The 15,678-nt window shown below is 36.7% G+C and overlaps 1 protein-coding gene across 9 annotated transcripts in view; it reads left to right on the top strand.

Annotated features, from left to right (window-relative positions):
• Positions 1 to 15,678, top strand: part of PROM1 (prominin 1) — a 65,337-nt gene that overhangs the window by 38,709 nt on the left and 10,950 nt on the right. For 5 of the 9 annotated variants that reach the window (XM_074865822.1, XM_074865824.1, XM_074865819.1 and 2 more), the window contains exons 8-19: positions 1,859 to 1,948; positions 2,617 to 2,640; positions 3,276 to 3,493; positions 3,896 to 3,970; positions 5,163 to 5,226; positions 7,003 to 7,162; positions 9,215 to 9,367; positions 10,193 to 10,316; positions 10,718 to 10,821; positions 11,226 to 11,310; positions 12,632 to 12,778; positions 13,049 to 13,120. In XM_074865822.1, the coding sequence (XP_074721923.1) occupies positions 1,859 to 1,948; positions 2,617 to 2,640; positions 3,276 to 3,493; positions 3,896 to 3,970; positions 5,163 to 5,226; positions 7,003 to 7,162; positions 9,215 to 9,367; positions 10,193 to 10,316; positions 10,718 to 10,821; positions 11,226 to 11,310; positions 12,632 to 12,778; positions 13,049 to 13,120 (1,316 nt within the window). The remainder of the gene's footprint in view (positions 1 to 1,858; positions 1,949 to 2,616; positions 2,641 to 3,275; positions 3,494 to 3,895; positions 3,971 to 5,162; positions 5,227 to 7,002; positions 7,163 to 9,214; positions 9,368 to 10,192; positions 10,317 to 10,717; positions 10,822 to 11,225; positions 11,311 to 12,631; positions 12,779 to 13,048; positions 13,121 to 15,678) is intronic. The other 4 variants (XM_074865828.1, XM_074865823.1, XM_074865826.1 and 1 more) reach the window with 1 other exon arrangement.

Below are 15,678 nucleotides of genomic sequence, written 5' to 3'. Positions count from 1 at the left end.
TGTTTATTTTTGTTGTTATACCTTTGTCTTCTACTCATCTAGAGTTGAGGTATAAGCTTATCTTCTTTATAAAGCTGCTTAACCTATTTGCCATTTCAGAATGAGCAGTTGAAGAGCAGGAGATAAAACTTGAAATACAACTGCTGTGCTTTCCCCTTCAGCACAGTTACAATGAGGCATCACCTTTTCAAGCTCTCTAAACAGAAACAACCAAACCACTGATTTTTTTTTTTGTAATTTAAGCATCAGTTTCCAAAACTGATAATAGAAAGGGCCAGCCATATTCAGTGCAGATTAGAATTCAAGATGTGTTGTTAGCAGGTGTTAATAAATGTGTACAGGTCTGCATTTCAGACTGAAGTGAAATACAGAAATACCAAAACTGATTTTAAACAGGATTGTTGCTGAGATCAAACTATGCAGCGTGCCACTTATTATAAATTGACTTACCATGCTCAGAATCTATGCTTCTGTCTAGGTTTAAAACATATTTTAAAGGTAGTTTTCAAGGCAGCCAGCTGGGCATACCCTGAGGTCAATGTGTCTTGTCTATATGAGGCTACTAACACACGTTGAATGTGATTGCAAAAGTAGCAGTAGTAGTTAAGTAGTCTTCTTACTTAATTCTAGGCAGGAACATTCTGGTCTAAAAAAAGTGTGTCATCTTTAAGTCTATAATAATAATAATAAATTTACATCTACATTTCAAGTACTACCTTGTAGCTTCCTAGGCACTCCAACCCAAAATTTCAAATTAAATATTTATTTGTTCTCAATGCCAATTTAATACGTTAGTTAACAGGAACCTAGCTGGATCTGTGATGAGAGTGCTCATTAATAAATAATGATAGCTTTTATTTTTCTTCAAGTACCAGAGTTAAATGTGTGACACCTGGGAACAAAAGGATTTCATTCTAAGGGAATCATCAGTATCATAAACCTCAAGAGAAGTGTAGTTGAGTTCAGTGTGCCCACCCTAAGGAAATGCTGAAAAGTGTTTTCTGCTTGATAAAAATTCTTATCTCAAGCCAGACATGACAGTGCTGACAGTAATGGATGCTTCTGTACCATGCAGCATTCCCATCTCATTAGGAGCAAAGCTGTTTACCATGATCTGAAAATGGAGGGGACCCAGCGACTACCTAAAGGATATGTTACATTAAGATGTTTCACCAAACTCTGCTTGGTGTTTGTCTTCTTGCTGAACTAAGTGTCATTTCTGTTTGTGGGCAGTGAGATGGGAGGGTTTGGAGGTGAGGATAGCTATGGGTAAGCATGAAGCCAGAGCTGTGAGTATCAGTGCTGAATGCACTGTGTGAGTGGGCAGGGACTGGAGACACGTGCTTAACACGCTTAAGGGATTTCAGCGAGATGGCTGGCAGGTCTGGGTTGTGGGTGACCTTGACATTCCTGGATACATGAGGAACAGGAGAAGGGAAAAGAATCCCTTTTCTAGTTTCTCTTGCACTACGAAAACAGTGTGTGTAGTGAAAGAGTATGCCACAAAATTCGTGTCCAGATGTTGGACCTCTTAAGATTGATTGTGGAAAAAAACCCATTTCCAAAAATGGTAGATGCAATGAAATGCATATTTTGGAGTTTGTTGAAATGTTAACCTATATGGTCAAGTGCTAGTGAATATTCTCTGCTGTATTTTGATTTACTGCTTTCACTTATAGGCTTGTAGGAGAACTATGTTCCTGCATTATCTTCTGTCACTAAGTTCTGACTGTCAGACCTTTGAGAAGTTTTAATAATATGTATACTTTGTTAAGTAAAAGTCTGACAGCATCTATGCTAAGAGGTAGATTAAATTGAACTAGTGTGTAATGGCTTTTTTTATCGCTCCATAATACAGATGTTGGACCTTTGCTTGGAAGTAGAGTTCAAGAACAGTTGGGAAAAGAAGTACATCCGGCACTTGATGCAGCTCTGACAATGGCAGGAGGTAAAGATGTACACATTGTTGTGTTAATGTTCTGTTACCATGGTAAGACAGGTATCATCTTTGTAGTGCACAGTATGGGATGGTTTTATGCAGTACCATGATTCAACTTACCATTTTTCTACAGGCCTTGATGTTTCTTTTAAACTGAGGATTTTGTATATTTTAAGGCTTATAAATGTATTTAAAAACTGAATCAAGATTTATGTGCTGTTGATACCTAGTTTCAGCAGTCATTGAAGAGAGATGAAATCTGAATTCCGTGCTCCAGGTTGTTGTCCCTTTTCACTGAATATAAGGGAGACTAGGAAAATTGCGCTTTAAAAGCTGTCCATAGGTCTTTACAGGTTAGTCTTTGACAGGTCAAGGAATGAACATACATTGGCCTCATTCCTGTACACTGCCGAGCTTCTTATCAGAATGCTAGCCATCATTTCTTCATGGTGTCTTTGAGTTTAGCATTGCTTATGCTTAGTTGTCTCCCTTTAAAGAAAATACTCCTTTATTATTTTTTCTATTTAAGGCTTTTTTTCCAGAATCAAGTACAGCTTATAGAGCAAAGGGAAAAGCATCTGTGAACTTGAGTCACTTTGCTTTTTTTTACCCCTGAATTCTTTCTCATTCACTCGTCATTCTCCTTTTTTGCTTTATTTCTCTTATTTGTCTTGAAGTCAAAGTGGAAAGGGCTATCAAAGGTAAAATCATGATAGAGCCTCGTGTTGTGTGAAGTGCACTTTATTTTTGTAACTTGTGTATCTTTAGTTGTATCCGTGTGGTTTTTTTGTCTTACTAAACACCTGTTCAGTGGTTGGGTTTTGTTTGTTTGGTGTGATTGGGATGAAACTGAAAGCCAGATAGTGTTGAACACTCATTAATGCTTGGCTGATACAAGGTGATCTCTTTCCCTTTCATCTTGTAGCTACATAATTTGTGAGTTGGATTATAAACAAAATACTGAAAATACTATTTTGTGGATACGGCCTTCCTTTTAATTTCTAATGACCAAGTGTTAAAGTTCTTTACTGAAACCACTGAATAAGAAGAGGTAGGGAAAGGGTAGAAAAGAGTTTTCTGGGAAGTGGATAGAATCTCAATAAAAGTATCCTGACTACATTTGTTTGTAGGAAAACATAAGTGATGTATTTTTATGCACAATAAATATGTATTCTGTGCTAGAGGTTTTTTCCTGGGAGGGAGGCAGGGTTATTTAAATCAGTATTGTTAGAAATATCATAGCATTTACACAGGTGCACTTTCTCTTCATATCTGTATCTATAGACTGGTTTCTAACTAGTTTGGTTTTTTTTTTTAAAACTTCACATCCTTGCAGCCATCAGAGAAACAAAGGAAGCACTGGAAAATGTGAGTGTCTCTGTAGAGGTTTTGCAGGAGGGAACAGAGAGGCTTCATGCAAACTTGACAGATGTTAAAATGCATCTAAACAACACCCTCGGTGATTCTGCATGCTCTGCAGCTCAGGCTGCTTCAACTTGCAATATCATCAGGAATTCATTAAATCAGCTGAACATCAATGCCAATTTTAGTGGGGTAAGAGAATATTTTTCAGATTCTTACAGTGTGATTGCCTTGAATGAGCCCAGTGGTATCTCTGCAACTTAATGGCTTGGTGTGTGCTGTGACTTGTGAGATAAGGGACCTTCCCTTATTCTGTGTTTCTGGGTAATTCCAGTCACTGTTTTCATCTTCTGTGTGAAAGAGGATAAAATGTGTGTCAAGCAGCTATGTTAAAGTGCTGCTCTGGGCAGTGAAATAATCTGCCCTCCCAAAAATGCTGAGGCTAAGCTTTGGTTTTGTACAGCAAAGGTTTCAGGAGTGTGCTAGAAAGATTCTACTACAAATTGTCTTTCTAGTTTCTTTACCTTTTAAATATTTAGTAAATTAGCAAGACTGTTACTTTGATGTGACTAAAGAATGCTTTTTGCTTCCTAGTTGCCAGGAGTGAGCGCACAGCTTGCGAAGGTCAATGACGTCCTTAAAATAGACCTTTCTAGTCTGGTTCAAAAGGTATGTTTCTTGACAGACTTGTAAACTGTTAATCAATAAACTGGAATACTTGCAGATCCCTTGTTTTCCCTTGGCTTTCTCAAACAGAATTCTCTTGTCCCCACCCCATCCTGCCTCATGGTGGATATCTCTCTATTATTATCCCATTGTTTGGCCAAGATTTAATATTTGATAGTGTGAATATAGTGCTTTATATCCCCAGGGTACTACAGATCAAAAATGTATTGCTAATTGTCTGCTTGAAAGAACAGTCCTTAAAAAACAAAGGTAGAAACATGGATATGCCAGCACGCTCTGTATTTTTTGGTCAAACTAAAGAAACAAAAATCCACACTCTCCTAATTAGTTGTATTGTCTTCCAGCTTTTTTGAAATATGTCTTTCAAAATCTGTATGTGCGTATTTGATATTAAATCTGGTGCAGTGGACCTAATGTCATTACTATTAGTATTTCTGCAAGACTATCTACAAAACACAGTGATTTTCACCTAGGAAAAAAAAGGCTTAGTTTGAGTAGTTTGAAAATCTAGCAGTCTGAAAATGTTTGCTAGGAATAGAAGGCACTTTCTGAAACCAAAGGCTGTGTGTTAGGGGGCTTAGGCCCCTGCCTGCTTCTAAAATGATCAGGCCTGCAGGGAGTAAGACTTCAAGCATCCACTGCAGTGGCTTCTCCTTTCTGTCCAGATGAGCTACTGAGCTTGGTCCCTGTGGTTTAGACCCGTTCTTTCCCTTTCTCACTGAAGAAAGCATTGCAGTGTCTTTAGAGGCAGTTGGATTTCATTGTGTAACATGCATTTCACGTTAAGAAGGCATAGACTTGCAAAGAGGAGGTGTTTGACTGGTACACAGGAACTCCTTTCACTTCGTGAGGCTTCATATGTGCACTCTCAGTTTTATATGAGGTACATCTGACAGGCAACAGTACTATAAAGTTTCTGATGTCTGTGACCGATACATGTAAATTTAAATTCAAATGTTTTTTTTCAAAGAATATCCTGGAGAGCAAACTGAATCTGAGATATACTTGAGTTCCTATTTTGCTTGGACATTTTCTAACATACAGTGATAAAAACATATTTTTCATAGTATGTACATTTTAGCATGTGTATGCCTTTACTACCTGTGTAAAAGAAAGAAAATTGCAAGTAATTTGGCAATGAGAAACTCATAAATTTTCCAACTTTTATTCTTAGGGTTATGCAGCATTTAATGATACTCCAGACTTAGTGGTGAATCAAACCAGGAACATTTTATCAGGTGGGGACAAACTATCTCTTCACTTTGATTGTTTAATGCTGATGTTTTTACATCACTTACTGATTTTTTTTGTTTGTTTTCTTTTATTGATAATGTATTTCCTGGGCTAAAGATCATTAAAAATGGAAATACAAATAATATTTTTTTTTTTAATTTGGTGCCACCAAAAAAACCTAGAAAGTAACTGCGTCTTAATGAGAACCCCAAATTCAATCTAAGAGTAGACCATATGGTATTTTATGAAGTTTTATACTGCTCAAATAATGAGAAATCTTGGGATCCCAACTGCACACTGAAGCTTTATCTTTATTTGGTTGAAAAGCTAATTTTCCTTGACCGATGTGTCTATGATGTATTTAGGAGTTTGTTAAAAAACCCGAACCTGCCTGCTGCTGTATTAAAGTGTAGTGGATGGCGAAGGGGAGGTAAAATATGCCTTAAGGATAATTTAAATGTCTGTCTTAATTGTTTTGTTACTTGGACTTTACACTGTTACTCTTTGGCAGTACCTGGACACTTGACATTTGAATAAAATGTAGTATAGTGTATGTATACTAATCTGTTTTAATTTTTGTTCTTGCATTATGGACCTGTTCTGCATATATAAACAGCTGTTCCTTGTAAGTTTTTCTTCTTTTTTTTTTGTCCTCCTGGGCAAAATGAAACACAGTGTTTATACAAGCGTAGCATACTGTGTGAACTTGCCTAAAATGAGCCAGTTTTCCAAAACTGATGTTACACTTTTCAGTAGGAAGTCTAGTGCAGATTTACTCACTTTCTGTATCTGCTGATACACCTAAACACAGACAAGTCATCTTAATTTATCTATTTATAAGTTGTTGGGGTTTTGTCTTTATAAAAACTGAGTTTGAGTTACAAAGCAAATAAAAAAAAATACCTTTACTAGAAAAAAATTGCATTTATTTGTAAACTTCTTTTAAAAGAAGAGTGTTTTGCTACCTGATTGAATTTAGAAGAGTAAACATCAAAACAAACAGCCAAAAACTGGTTGTTTGAGAAAGAGGAAGGTGTTGCCTACTACCAAACAGCAACCTATAGTTATGCATCCTGCTGTTTCAAGTATGTTCCAAGTTGAAAGAAGGGAAAGAGTAAACAGAAACTGCATTTTAGAAATAGACAATATGTGTAATAAGAGAATGAATCATGTCTTTGTGTACCTAAATAGTGTGTATCTAAACTGTAAGTATAGGGTAGCATGTTCATTCATAATTTGAGGAAATGGCTTAATTGATCATTATCTCAAGAATGTTGCTAACTAATTGGAATGAATTGATTTAAGTAATCTTTTTAAAGAGGGTTTAAAATAACTAGTATAGATCCTGAATATAGGCTCCTTCACAGTGTTGTATTCCCAAGGGATGAAGTTTAAATAGATTTTTGATCTCCTCTTTCGTAAACTTAGTGGCTAATTGTTTTGCTCAGTGTTACCATTTGCAATATTGCATGAAAAGCAAGATTTAAGCTGGCTAGATAAGAAGTGACATAGTCATTATGACGACAGGAAAGAGAACTCTGGCTCGACATCTACATCTTTCATCATTAAACTGAATGCTAAAAATAAAGAGTGTGTTTTAAAATGCCATTGTGTTACTTTGAAGCTAAATGTTTGTGTTGCCTGCTTGTCTCTTCCTCACACTTGTCTTCATGGCTTGCTTGTTACATGTGGCAAATGGCTTAATAGCGTTTTATAATGCATACATGGAACCTAAATTTCTTCTATGAATCTGTAATGGTGCAGTATGTTTATTCTTCTAGATATCAAAAGCGTGCTGGAATCCATTGGTTCAAATATCACTACCTTCACAAAAACACTGCCTGTCCAGAAGATTTTAGCAGATTTGATGGTATCTCTTACACAGAGTGAAGCATATGTTCAAGATTATTTTCCAGTAGTGGAGCAGTATGATTTCTACAGGTATGTACAGGAAATAAGGCAGGAGTCAATTGCTACCTGTGGTTAATACTTTGTAATATTTTAATGTTCTGTAAAGGCGATTAAACTATTAATGATGAACACAGTGAAACAAAGATGCTATAAGGCAATTGTTTGTTACTGGCATTTTGGTAAAAGCCAAAACTGCAGTTAATCAACAATTGGATGCTGTTCCACTACAGAGCAAGAGGTAGTTTCTAATCTGTAGATCTTCAGGTCTTTTTCAGGAAGAATAGGTGTGGGTAGATATCAAAGATGTAATGCATAAAGGAATGGATTGTTTCACAGTACCAGGGTGACTTCTTATTGAGGGCTTGTTTTTGTTGAGTTGCAGGTAAGTTGCGAAAGCATAGGACCAGAGAGGCCTTGAAGCCAGTCCCTCTTTATTGCACCCTTTCTACCACAGAGGAGGAGTATCAGGGATTCTGCTTCACACCTTGTATATCTTTAGGCACCCATGCTATTGGTGTAGTACTTGTCCTTGTGAGTGCATGGGTTGATTGTACGGTGAGAAAAAGATATTCTTCCTATCTGAGACTTGTGTGACTCCTGTAATTGAGTAATAATCTCATATTTTGAAGCATAAAGCTTTTCATTTCATACCATTTAACTTTATCCAGATTTAGTCATTTCAGTCCTCAAGCTCATCAAGTTCTCCCTACATTTTGACACTTCAGTTGATCCTGTAGTTGATAATTCCTTCTATCTTTGTGTCATAATCAGTTTCACTGCTACAGAATAAGTGTGCTAATGGCTTTAATGCAATGTTAAATAAAAGTGAGCAAAAGACTGAACTTGGAAGAACCTTACATAACCTTACCTTTAGCCCATTCCTTATATGTCAGTTTTTGAGGTGAGCCTTAATATGACAAATTATCAATATTTTCTTTGAAGCTCAGATTGCATTTAACCAAATAAATGTATTGCTTCATTCTGCTACAGTATGCCTCTGTTAATCTTGCATTTAAATTCAAAAAAGTGGAGAAATAGATCTCTTCTACATGGCACTTAAATACCCGTTCTTGTCAAACCTAACCTAGTCGTACCTCAAGTACAAATGAAACCAACAAACCTGTAGTTGTCCAAATTATTTTCTATCCATCCCTTTCTTAATTACAGGTGCATTATTTGTAGTTTTTAATAAGTATTCTTTTACAAATGTGCCTGTCAACATTAATGTTTTTCTTTACTGGCTGTGCATATTCATTACGATACTCCTTTTTCTGATTTTTTCGGGTTCCTGTTTTCTCTCTACAAAGGTACAGGGAGGAGAAAGGGAAACATAAGAAATATAAGCTGAGAGAAGTGATGACGAAAGAGTAAAGAAAGGGCAGGGGAAATTGGGAGTGGGTGAAAGGCTAGAATGAGAGATAAAATGTGTGAATAAATGGATGTGCTCCAAATAGTTGGGCCGATAGAACTGTTATGTGATTTAATTAATAAAAATGAAAGTTCAGTTCCTATCCAAGATCTTTGTCCTGATCAAGTTCTATTAACAGCTCCATACATTGAAAGCATTCCATCACAGATACAGAAAGCCTAGGTTTTAATAGCCTTAAATACAGTTATGTACAATTACAAGCATAACGCACTGTGTGAAAAAAGTAGTAAGCCTTACAGTAAGAGCAATTATGTACTTCGTGACCAATGGCCACATTCATAAATTTCTCCATTGCTTCTTGTATAAATTACTGTTCGAGCATCTGCCTCCTCTGAGTCATTGTTTGCTCCACTTGGTGCACTTTGATGCTTCAGAACAGTCCACCTGCAGTAACTGGGGTTGGGAATACTTTGCTCCTGTGGTGTTTGTTCCCCAGGCCTTCAACAGCAGCTGTCTGTAATCCAACAGTGATTATGTTCTGGCCCAAAATACATGCTAGTGTAGGAGAACCATTTTTTCATTCCTAACATTTGTTGCTCAAACAGAACTGCGAGTGGGCCAGTTGGGAATATAGTATTGCATTACGTATTCTGCAGGTCTCCAGTGTGTTCTTTGCATGCTAATAACCAAGCACTTTGGCTTTTATTCCTTAGGTGGCTGGGTTGTCTTATTCTGTGCTGCATGGTGGTCCTGATTCTGGTCTTTTACTGTCTTGGATTGCTATGTGGCACCTGTGGTTATGATAAACATGCTTCTCCAACAACCAGAGGCTGCATCTCCAACACTGGAGGAAACTTTCTTATGGCGTAAGTTTCACTTATTGGTGAAATAAAATAAAGGTACCTGTAGAAGGCTGTTTTTATTGATTTTGAAAAGAATTTTTGTTTATTGATGTATATGTGCTGAAAAAAAATAGAACAAAAATAAATACTGATCTCGCATACTTCCACTGAGGGACTTGGGGATTTTGGGTTGCTCTCTCATTGAGGATCGTAGCTGAAGAATTAAATCTCTGAATCTACTGTTGTAGGTGAGTGCTGTAGCTAATGAAATTCTTTGTAAGTCCATTTGGAAATTGCAAAAACTGGGAGCAGATAATTGAAAATATAAAGGGAATTCATAGCTTTTTAGTATGATTGAGCATTTGCTTGAAAGAAAAAACCAAAACATGCGAGTTGACAAGAAACACTTGACTTTCTCAGAGCACTTTAGGAGGTTTGAGGTTGCTCTTGGAAGTTCTCAGTAGTGGTTTAATGTCATTTTTACCAGGCACAAGAGAAGATTGCATCTGAAATTTGTCTAAAACTCTTTTGAGAGCACAAGGCTAGAGAGTTGAATTTAAAAAAGAAAATTACATGCTTTTGTGGCTCTTAAACTTAACTCTTAAAAGAGTTTGCATACCCGATGCAAATATGAGCATTTTAGATGCGCTTTAGCTGAAGACTTTACAGGGCTGAAACATATAAGATGTTTCAGAGGACAAGAACATATTTGGCAAAGAGAAGTATTTCAACCATCTGCCAGTTTTCATATCTCTATTATAGCTGCTAACTGTTGGCTTTGCTGTTGCCCCAAGTATATATACTTTGTTCTTAAAAAGCAAAAACTTACTCAACTTATTTCTTTTTCAGTGGTGTTGGATTCAGTTTTCTTTTCTCCTGGGTGCTGATGATTGTAGTGGTGCTCACTTTTGTCGCAGGTGGAAATGTAGAAAAACTGGTCTGTGAGCCCTTTGAAGATAAAACTTTATTCAAGGTGAAGTTATTCAAGTTATTAAACAATGAATAAAATCCCCATGAGTCCCAATGGTCTTGTCCTTTATGTATTGCATTATTTTTTATGGAACACTTCAAGTGAGTTTGGATCTGGTTTTACTTTCCCCTTGCACACCAGAGACATTGATCCTTTCTTAGTTTCATTTGCTTTGCAGTGTAAATACTGCATGCCTATCTTCCTTTGGAAATAAATTTTTCTGTGATTCTGCATTTCATGGTGACATGGAGCTTTAATATTCACTTTCTTCACCAGAGAGGTTGAATTCACTGTTTTGCTTATATTTCCATTAGTGGGTGGTAAGCTTAGGTGCCGGTATGTGTCAAAAGATCATGAATTGAAAACTCAGAACTATAGTAACATTACTGAATTTTGTCTTCTAGGTTTTGGATACTCCCTACTTACTAAACCAACACTGGAAAAACTACCTTCCTGGCATCCTGTTTAAAAATCCAGATATTAACTTGACTTTTGAAAAAGTGTACAGGTATTAAAGTTACAGTTAAGATTTAATTCTATTTATATGTACCGGTTTTGTGGTATGCTTCATATTTCCAGCACATGTAAAAATCACACATATTCCAGAAGACATTCTGATTTTCTAGTGAATCACTAGCAAAAGCAATTTTCTCCTATATATGAGTTATTAGAGGTAGTCTTAGCATAATATTGTATAACGATACCAGTTGAGCTCTTTGATAAAATATTTTGCATCTTTGAGACCTGCAGAAATTAATTACTTGCTTTATTATAGACTCAGCTTCAGAAAATATAGCCAGAATTTTTTTAAAGGGCTGATTTTCTTAGAATATGAAAACGTTGTTAATCATTCTCTTAACACTTGTTCCTCAAGGTGGTTTTTAGGTTGATGTATGTATGTTTATTTTATAGTGATTGCAAGGAAAACAAAGGAATTTATACTTCCCTTCACCTAGAACACATGTTCAATATTGATGAATTTCTAAATATTAGTATGGTAAGTAAAGAAAGCATGAGTGAGTGCATCATTATTAATGAAGACTGGAGAGGTATTTGCTCTTAAACACAGTGTAGCATGTCTGGGTTTTATGGGATTTTGTTTTTTATATACAATACATCCCGCAAGGAGGCAAGAACTGTCCAAGCTAATTTGAAAGAAAGAAATCTATTTACAAATAAGATATTCTTTACCAGTCTTAGTGGACCATGGAAGTTTTTCTGATGTGCTCATGGGTGGTGATAATAATGTTGGTTTTAATTTTGAAACTTGCATAGAAGGTTCAAATTTAGCATCTTGCACAGGCTGCTTACTGTGTTTAATGGGTCTTGCTCTTTATATAAATGTCTTCCTTGGTGTGTTCTCTTCTGTTTCCAGTCAGATTTATGTTGATCGAGGACATGATATTCTGTGCTCGTAAGAATACTTCTGATTTTGGTGGGAATGGGTAGGGATAAAACAAAATCTTTTCAGTTAAGCTGTAATAATACATGACTGCACTGTCATTACATGACTTTGCTAATTTTGGGGTTGCCTAGAATATTCATTAGAGCAACCCCTAGGGGATCTATGTTCCATTCTGCCAGGCACTGTACCCACACTTCATATATACAGTCCCTGCCCCAAATAATATACAGTTAAAATGAACAGGGAACATTCACTAAGAGAGAAAATTTATTTTGAGTTTCCGCAGCAGGCTGGGAAGGAAGTCAGGTTTCCCAATTCCTCATCTATTTTTCTGTGCCCTGTGCAGGACAGGTAACATTTTAGGTTTGGGTGCAGTGCAGGAAGACTTCAGGTAACAATAAGCAAGTCATCTTTAGTCACCACTAAACATATTTAGAGGAGGCACATTCAGTCCTGTGGCCAATACAGCAAACAGCGTCTGTCCTGGCCACAGCTGAGATACTGATTATCTAGGTTTCCTTGATTAGGGCCAGGGGTAGAACCTAAAATTTTTAAGGATAACATTTCCTGGAGGGGAAAGAGAATTCTGTTTTATCTCAGTCTCCTCTTAGGAGGGACCAACTATTCAGAGAAGCCTGCTTAAAACTTTATGGAAGGCAAGTAATTCATTGGTATAAAAGATGCATAGGTAGGTTAGCACATGGCATGGCTAGACTGTGGATACTGCAGGGAAGGGAAGAACATTATGTGGTGGATTCTATCAAAGTTAATTAAACTGATGCAAGCGAAAATCAATGTGTGCTGCTTCGTGAAAGTGATGAGTCAGCAAAAGCAAGATGCTTGAGGGGGGTACTACAGAGAAATATGCACTGGGTGCAAACTACTTCTGTGCTGTATTTTGTTTCCCTCTCAGTATACAGAAGATGTAGCACTTAAAATTGAACATATTCAGATAAACCTCAGCAAAATCATTCTCCTGGATGAAATTGGGAAGGAGAATCTTCTGGATTTCAGCTCTTCAGGAATAGAAGGGATAAACTTTGCAGCATATTTGACAGAGGTGAGACTGTAGTAAACTAAAGACATGAGTGGGACACTGCATAAAATGAAATATTTAACGATGGGCAGACCAGAAGAATCTGCTTTTGTGTGAAAGGGTGTGTTTTGAAGAATAACAAAACTTGGAGCAAAAGCACTTCAGAAGTTAAGGTCAATAAACATTAAGAAATAAAGGGTAGACAAAGTAGGTGGTGTGGTTGAGTGCAAGCAGTCTGTATATGCAAGAACAAGATACTCTTTTTCTTTCCCTACTGTTCACATCTTGTTTCAGATCAATAAAAGTGTTACCAAGGTTGATCTTCTGTCATTTGCTAATGACTTAGAAGCAAGAGCAGACCAGCTGGTAAGTTTAATTCTCTAATACAATAATACATAAAATGTATTGTTTATATGGTATGTAAGTATAAATACATAGCCAAGTATTTAGACTTCCTGTGGGAAAATTCTTGTACTTCAGACATTTGTATACATGATGCATTGTCATGTAAGGAAAAACTTTCAAAAACTATATTGCGCATGAGCTGTATTTAAATACTGCTAATTATTGATTTTTGTATTCTAAGTGTTGTACACTTTCTGCTTTGGAAGTATAATTTCTCAAATTCCACTGTTTGCTTAAGAAACGAGGGGAATATTCCGTTTGAGTATTTCCTGTTATGCTGTCTGCATTTTAGGGTCCCAGTTGGAAGAAAAATTTAGATCATGATGGAAAAGATGATTTGAATTAATTTTTCAGTTAGTGAGGAGAAGATTTTGCAATCAGCAATAAAATTAATGCTGTGGCAGCTCATAAGGGTTCTAATGAGAACTAGAGCTCCATTATGGAGGGAGAATGCACAAAAGAGATCATGTCTGCTCTGAAAAGCTTTTTGAATGCAGACACATGGACAATGGTTAGAGGGTATAGCTACAATGTTGCCCACAAATGAATCTGTAGAATGACACAGCTGTGTTAACAGATAGTGAATATTCAGTTGGTATGTTTGTATGCGTGTCAAGGTCACTTTATTTTTTGAAATGAAAGCCATAGTTTGGATGCTAGATTGGACACTGGCACAAGACAGATTCCTCCCTTGCCATATAGAAGAGAGAATTATGCTGCACATGTACTAAAATTGCTTGAATCACTAAGGGAAACAGACAGCAGAGTGAGACCGTGATGTTTGGAATTTATCAGATACCCATCCCTCCTCCAGGGAGAGGAGGGCACCAGTAGAGGGTCCTGGTGTGTTTGTTCCAGGTTTTTGCATAATTTGATCACACCTGTTGCATTTTTTTTCTTTCTGCCACACGTACACTCATGTCAAGGTTAGGCTGCATGATTGTTTTGTGTTGTAGTTAGCATCCTCTCCAAGCACCATGGGTGAGCCACACGTTTCATCATGTAGGTTGTCTACTAACTTGGACAGATAGCAGTAGCTTTGGCCACGCTTCATTTCCATTTTTACTTGTTACTGTGCCATATTGAAGGTTATACAGGTGGGGAGTTTTCGCTGTTGTTTAGGGGCTGTTTTCTAAAAGAAAGCTGAGGTTCTTCAAACATGTTACGTCTTACATAAAATTACCTCGGAGATGTCTCTTTAAAGGTATATTCTACATAGTTCTGTAAAGAAAAATATATTGTGCTCATAGGTTGGTTTTTCATTAGTTTTTGTAACAGAATTTAAAAGAAGCATTGGAATCGAGAATAGATCAGGCAGAGTAATTTCTTCATATAAATGACAAAGAAAAATACAATATGAAATGTGTTCACTGTCCCAATGTACATTTTTATTTCTTCCCTGTGATGCTCTTAGGTGTAATCTATGAAATGTAAAAAAAAAAAAAAAAAAGGCAAAAACCAAACACAAAATAATCCCACAACAATATGATGTATTACAAAAGTTAAGTTGTTTCAAAACTGATACTGGTTTCCAAGGATATTTTAAAATCCCACTTTGTTATTAGTGATAGCTGTTAAATTTTACAAGAAAAATCAATTAAAAGATAAAGTAAAAGCTTTTGGAATTAATTAACTTTAGTCGTATAGTTTGCATTTTCTGGCACAAAATCTTACACAAAATCGAACATATGATTGTACACTGGAGTGAGCAAATGGAAGAAAACTTGCATCAAACCAAGGGGTCAGGTTGTGGAGTAGGGAGCAATACCACCCACAGGTGTTGTTAGGGAAGTGAATTCAGCTTGTCAGTACAGGAGATGAAGCATCCTGAAGCTGCTCAGTGTCTACAGCTGACTGCTTACATGAACACTTCACAGGAAGCAAACACATCTCTGAGCATTGAGGTCTACCATTATTACACTTCCAAAATGGAGTTAGCAGTGTGTATGCAGGAAGCCAAGTGATCTTCCACCAAAAGAAAATGGAAAAGAAATGCATTTCTGAGAGGAAGAACAAATTTTACAGTATTTTGTAAGAAGTGTGAGCTTCAGACAGGCATTTGGAATCAGAGCATAAACTTGTATCTCCTAACTGAAAGGTGGGAGATGCAGAAATGAAAAATACCCTTCACAGATGCATTTTCAAGTCACTGACTGAAAATATTTAAACTTCTGTGCCCTTCAAAGTAGAGAGTGCCTCGGGGTGATGTCCACAGTGCCCAAAACAAAATCAAGTACCTGTGACTGGGAGATGCTTGTCCCAGCTGGGGTGCTGTGCTGCAGGGTTCTTGCAGTGAAGTCTGGCTTGTGGCGAGTGAGAGGGGCATGTGCTTGCTCTTCTGTATTTAAAATGACTTAGTGCACCATGTGAAAATTATCATCAGTTAAATCTGTGTTGATAATGTTATAGCCAGGAAAGCAGTATAATATATCTGTTTTGGTTGCTGAGGTTTGAATTATTAACACAGTGATTTTTTTCCCCTCCTTGTGTTGAGGAATTCAATTTGCCATATCCCGTTG

This window comes from Strix uralensis, chromosome 4, assembly GCF_047716275.1.
Source record: "Strix uralensis isolate ZFMK-TIS-50842 chromosome 4, bStrUra1, whole genome shotgun sequence".
NCBI lineage: Eukaryota > Metazoa > Chordata > Aves > Strigiformes > Strigidae > Strix > Strix uralensis.
The sequence above is the reverse complement of the archived record's forward strand: the minus strand, read 5'-3'. Positions and strand labels throughout refer to the sequence as shown.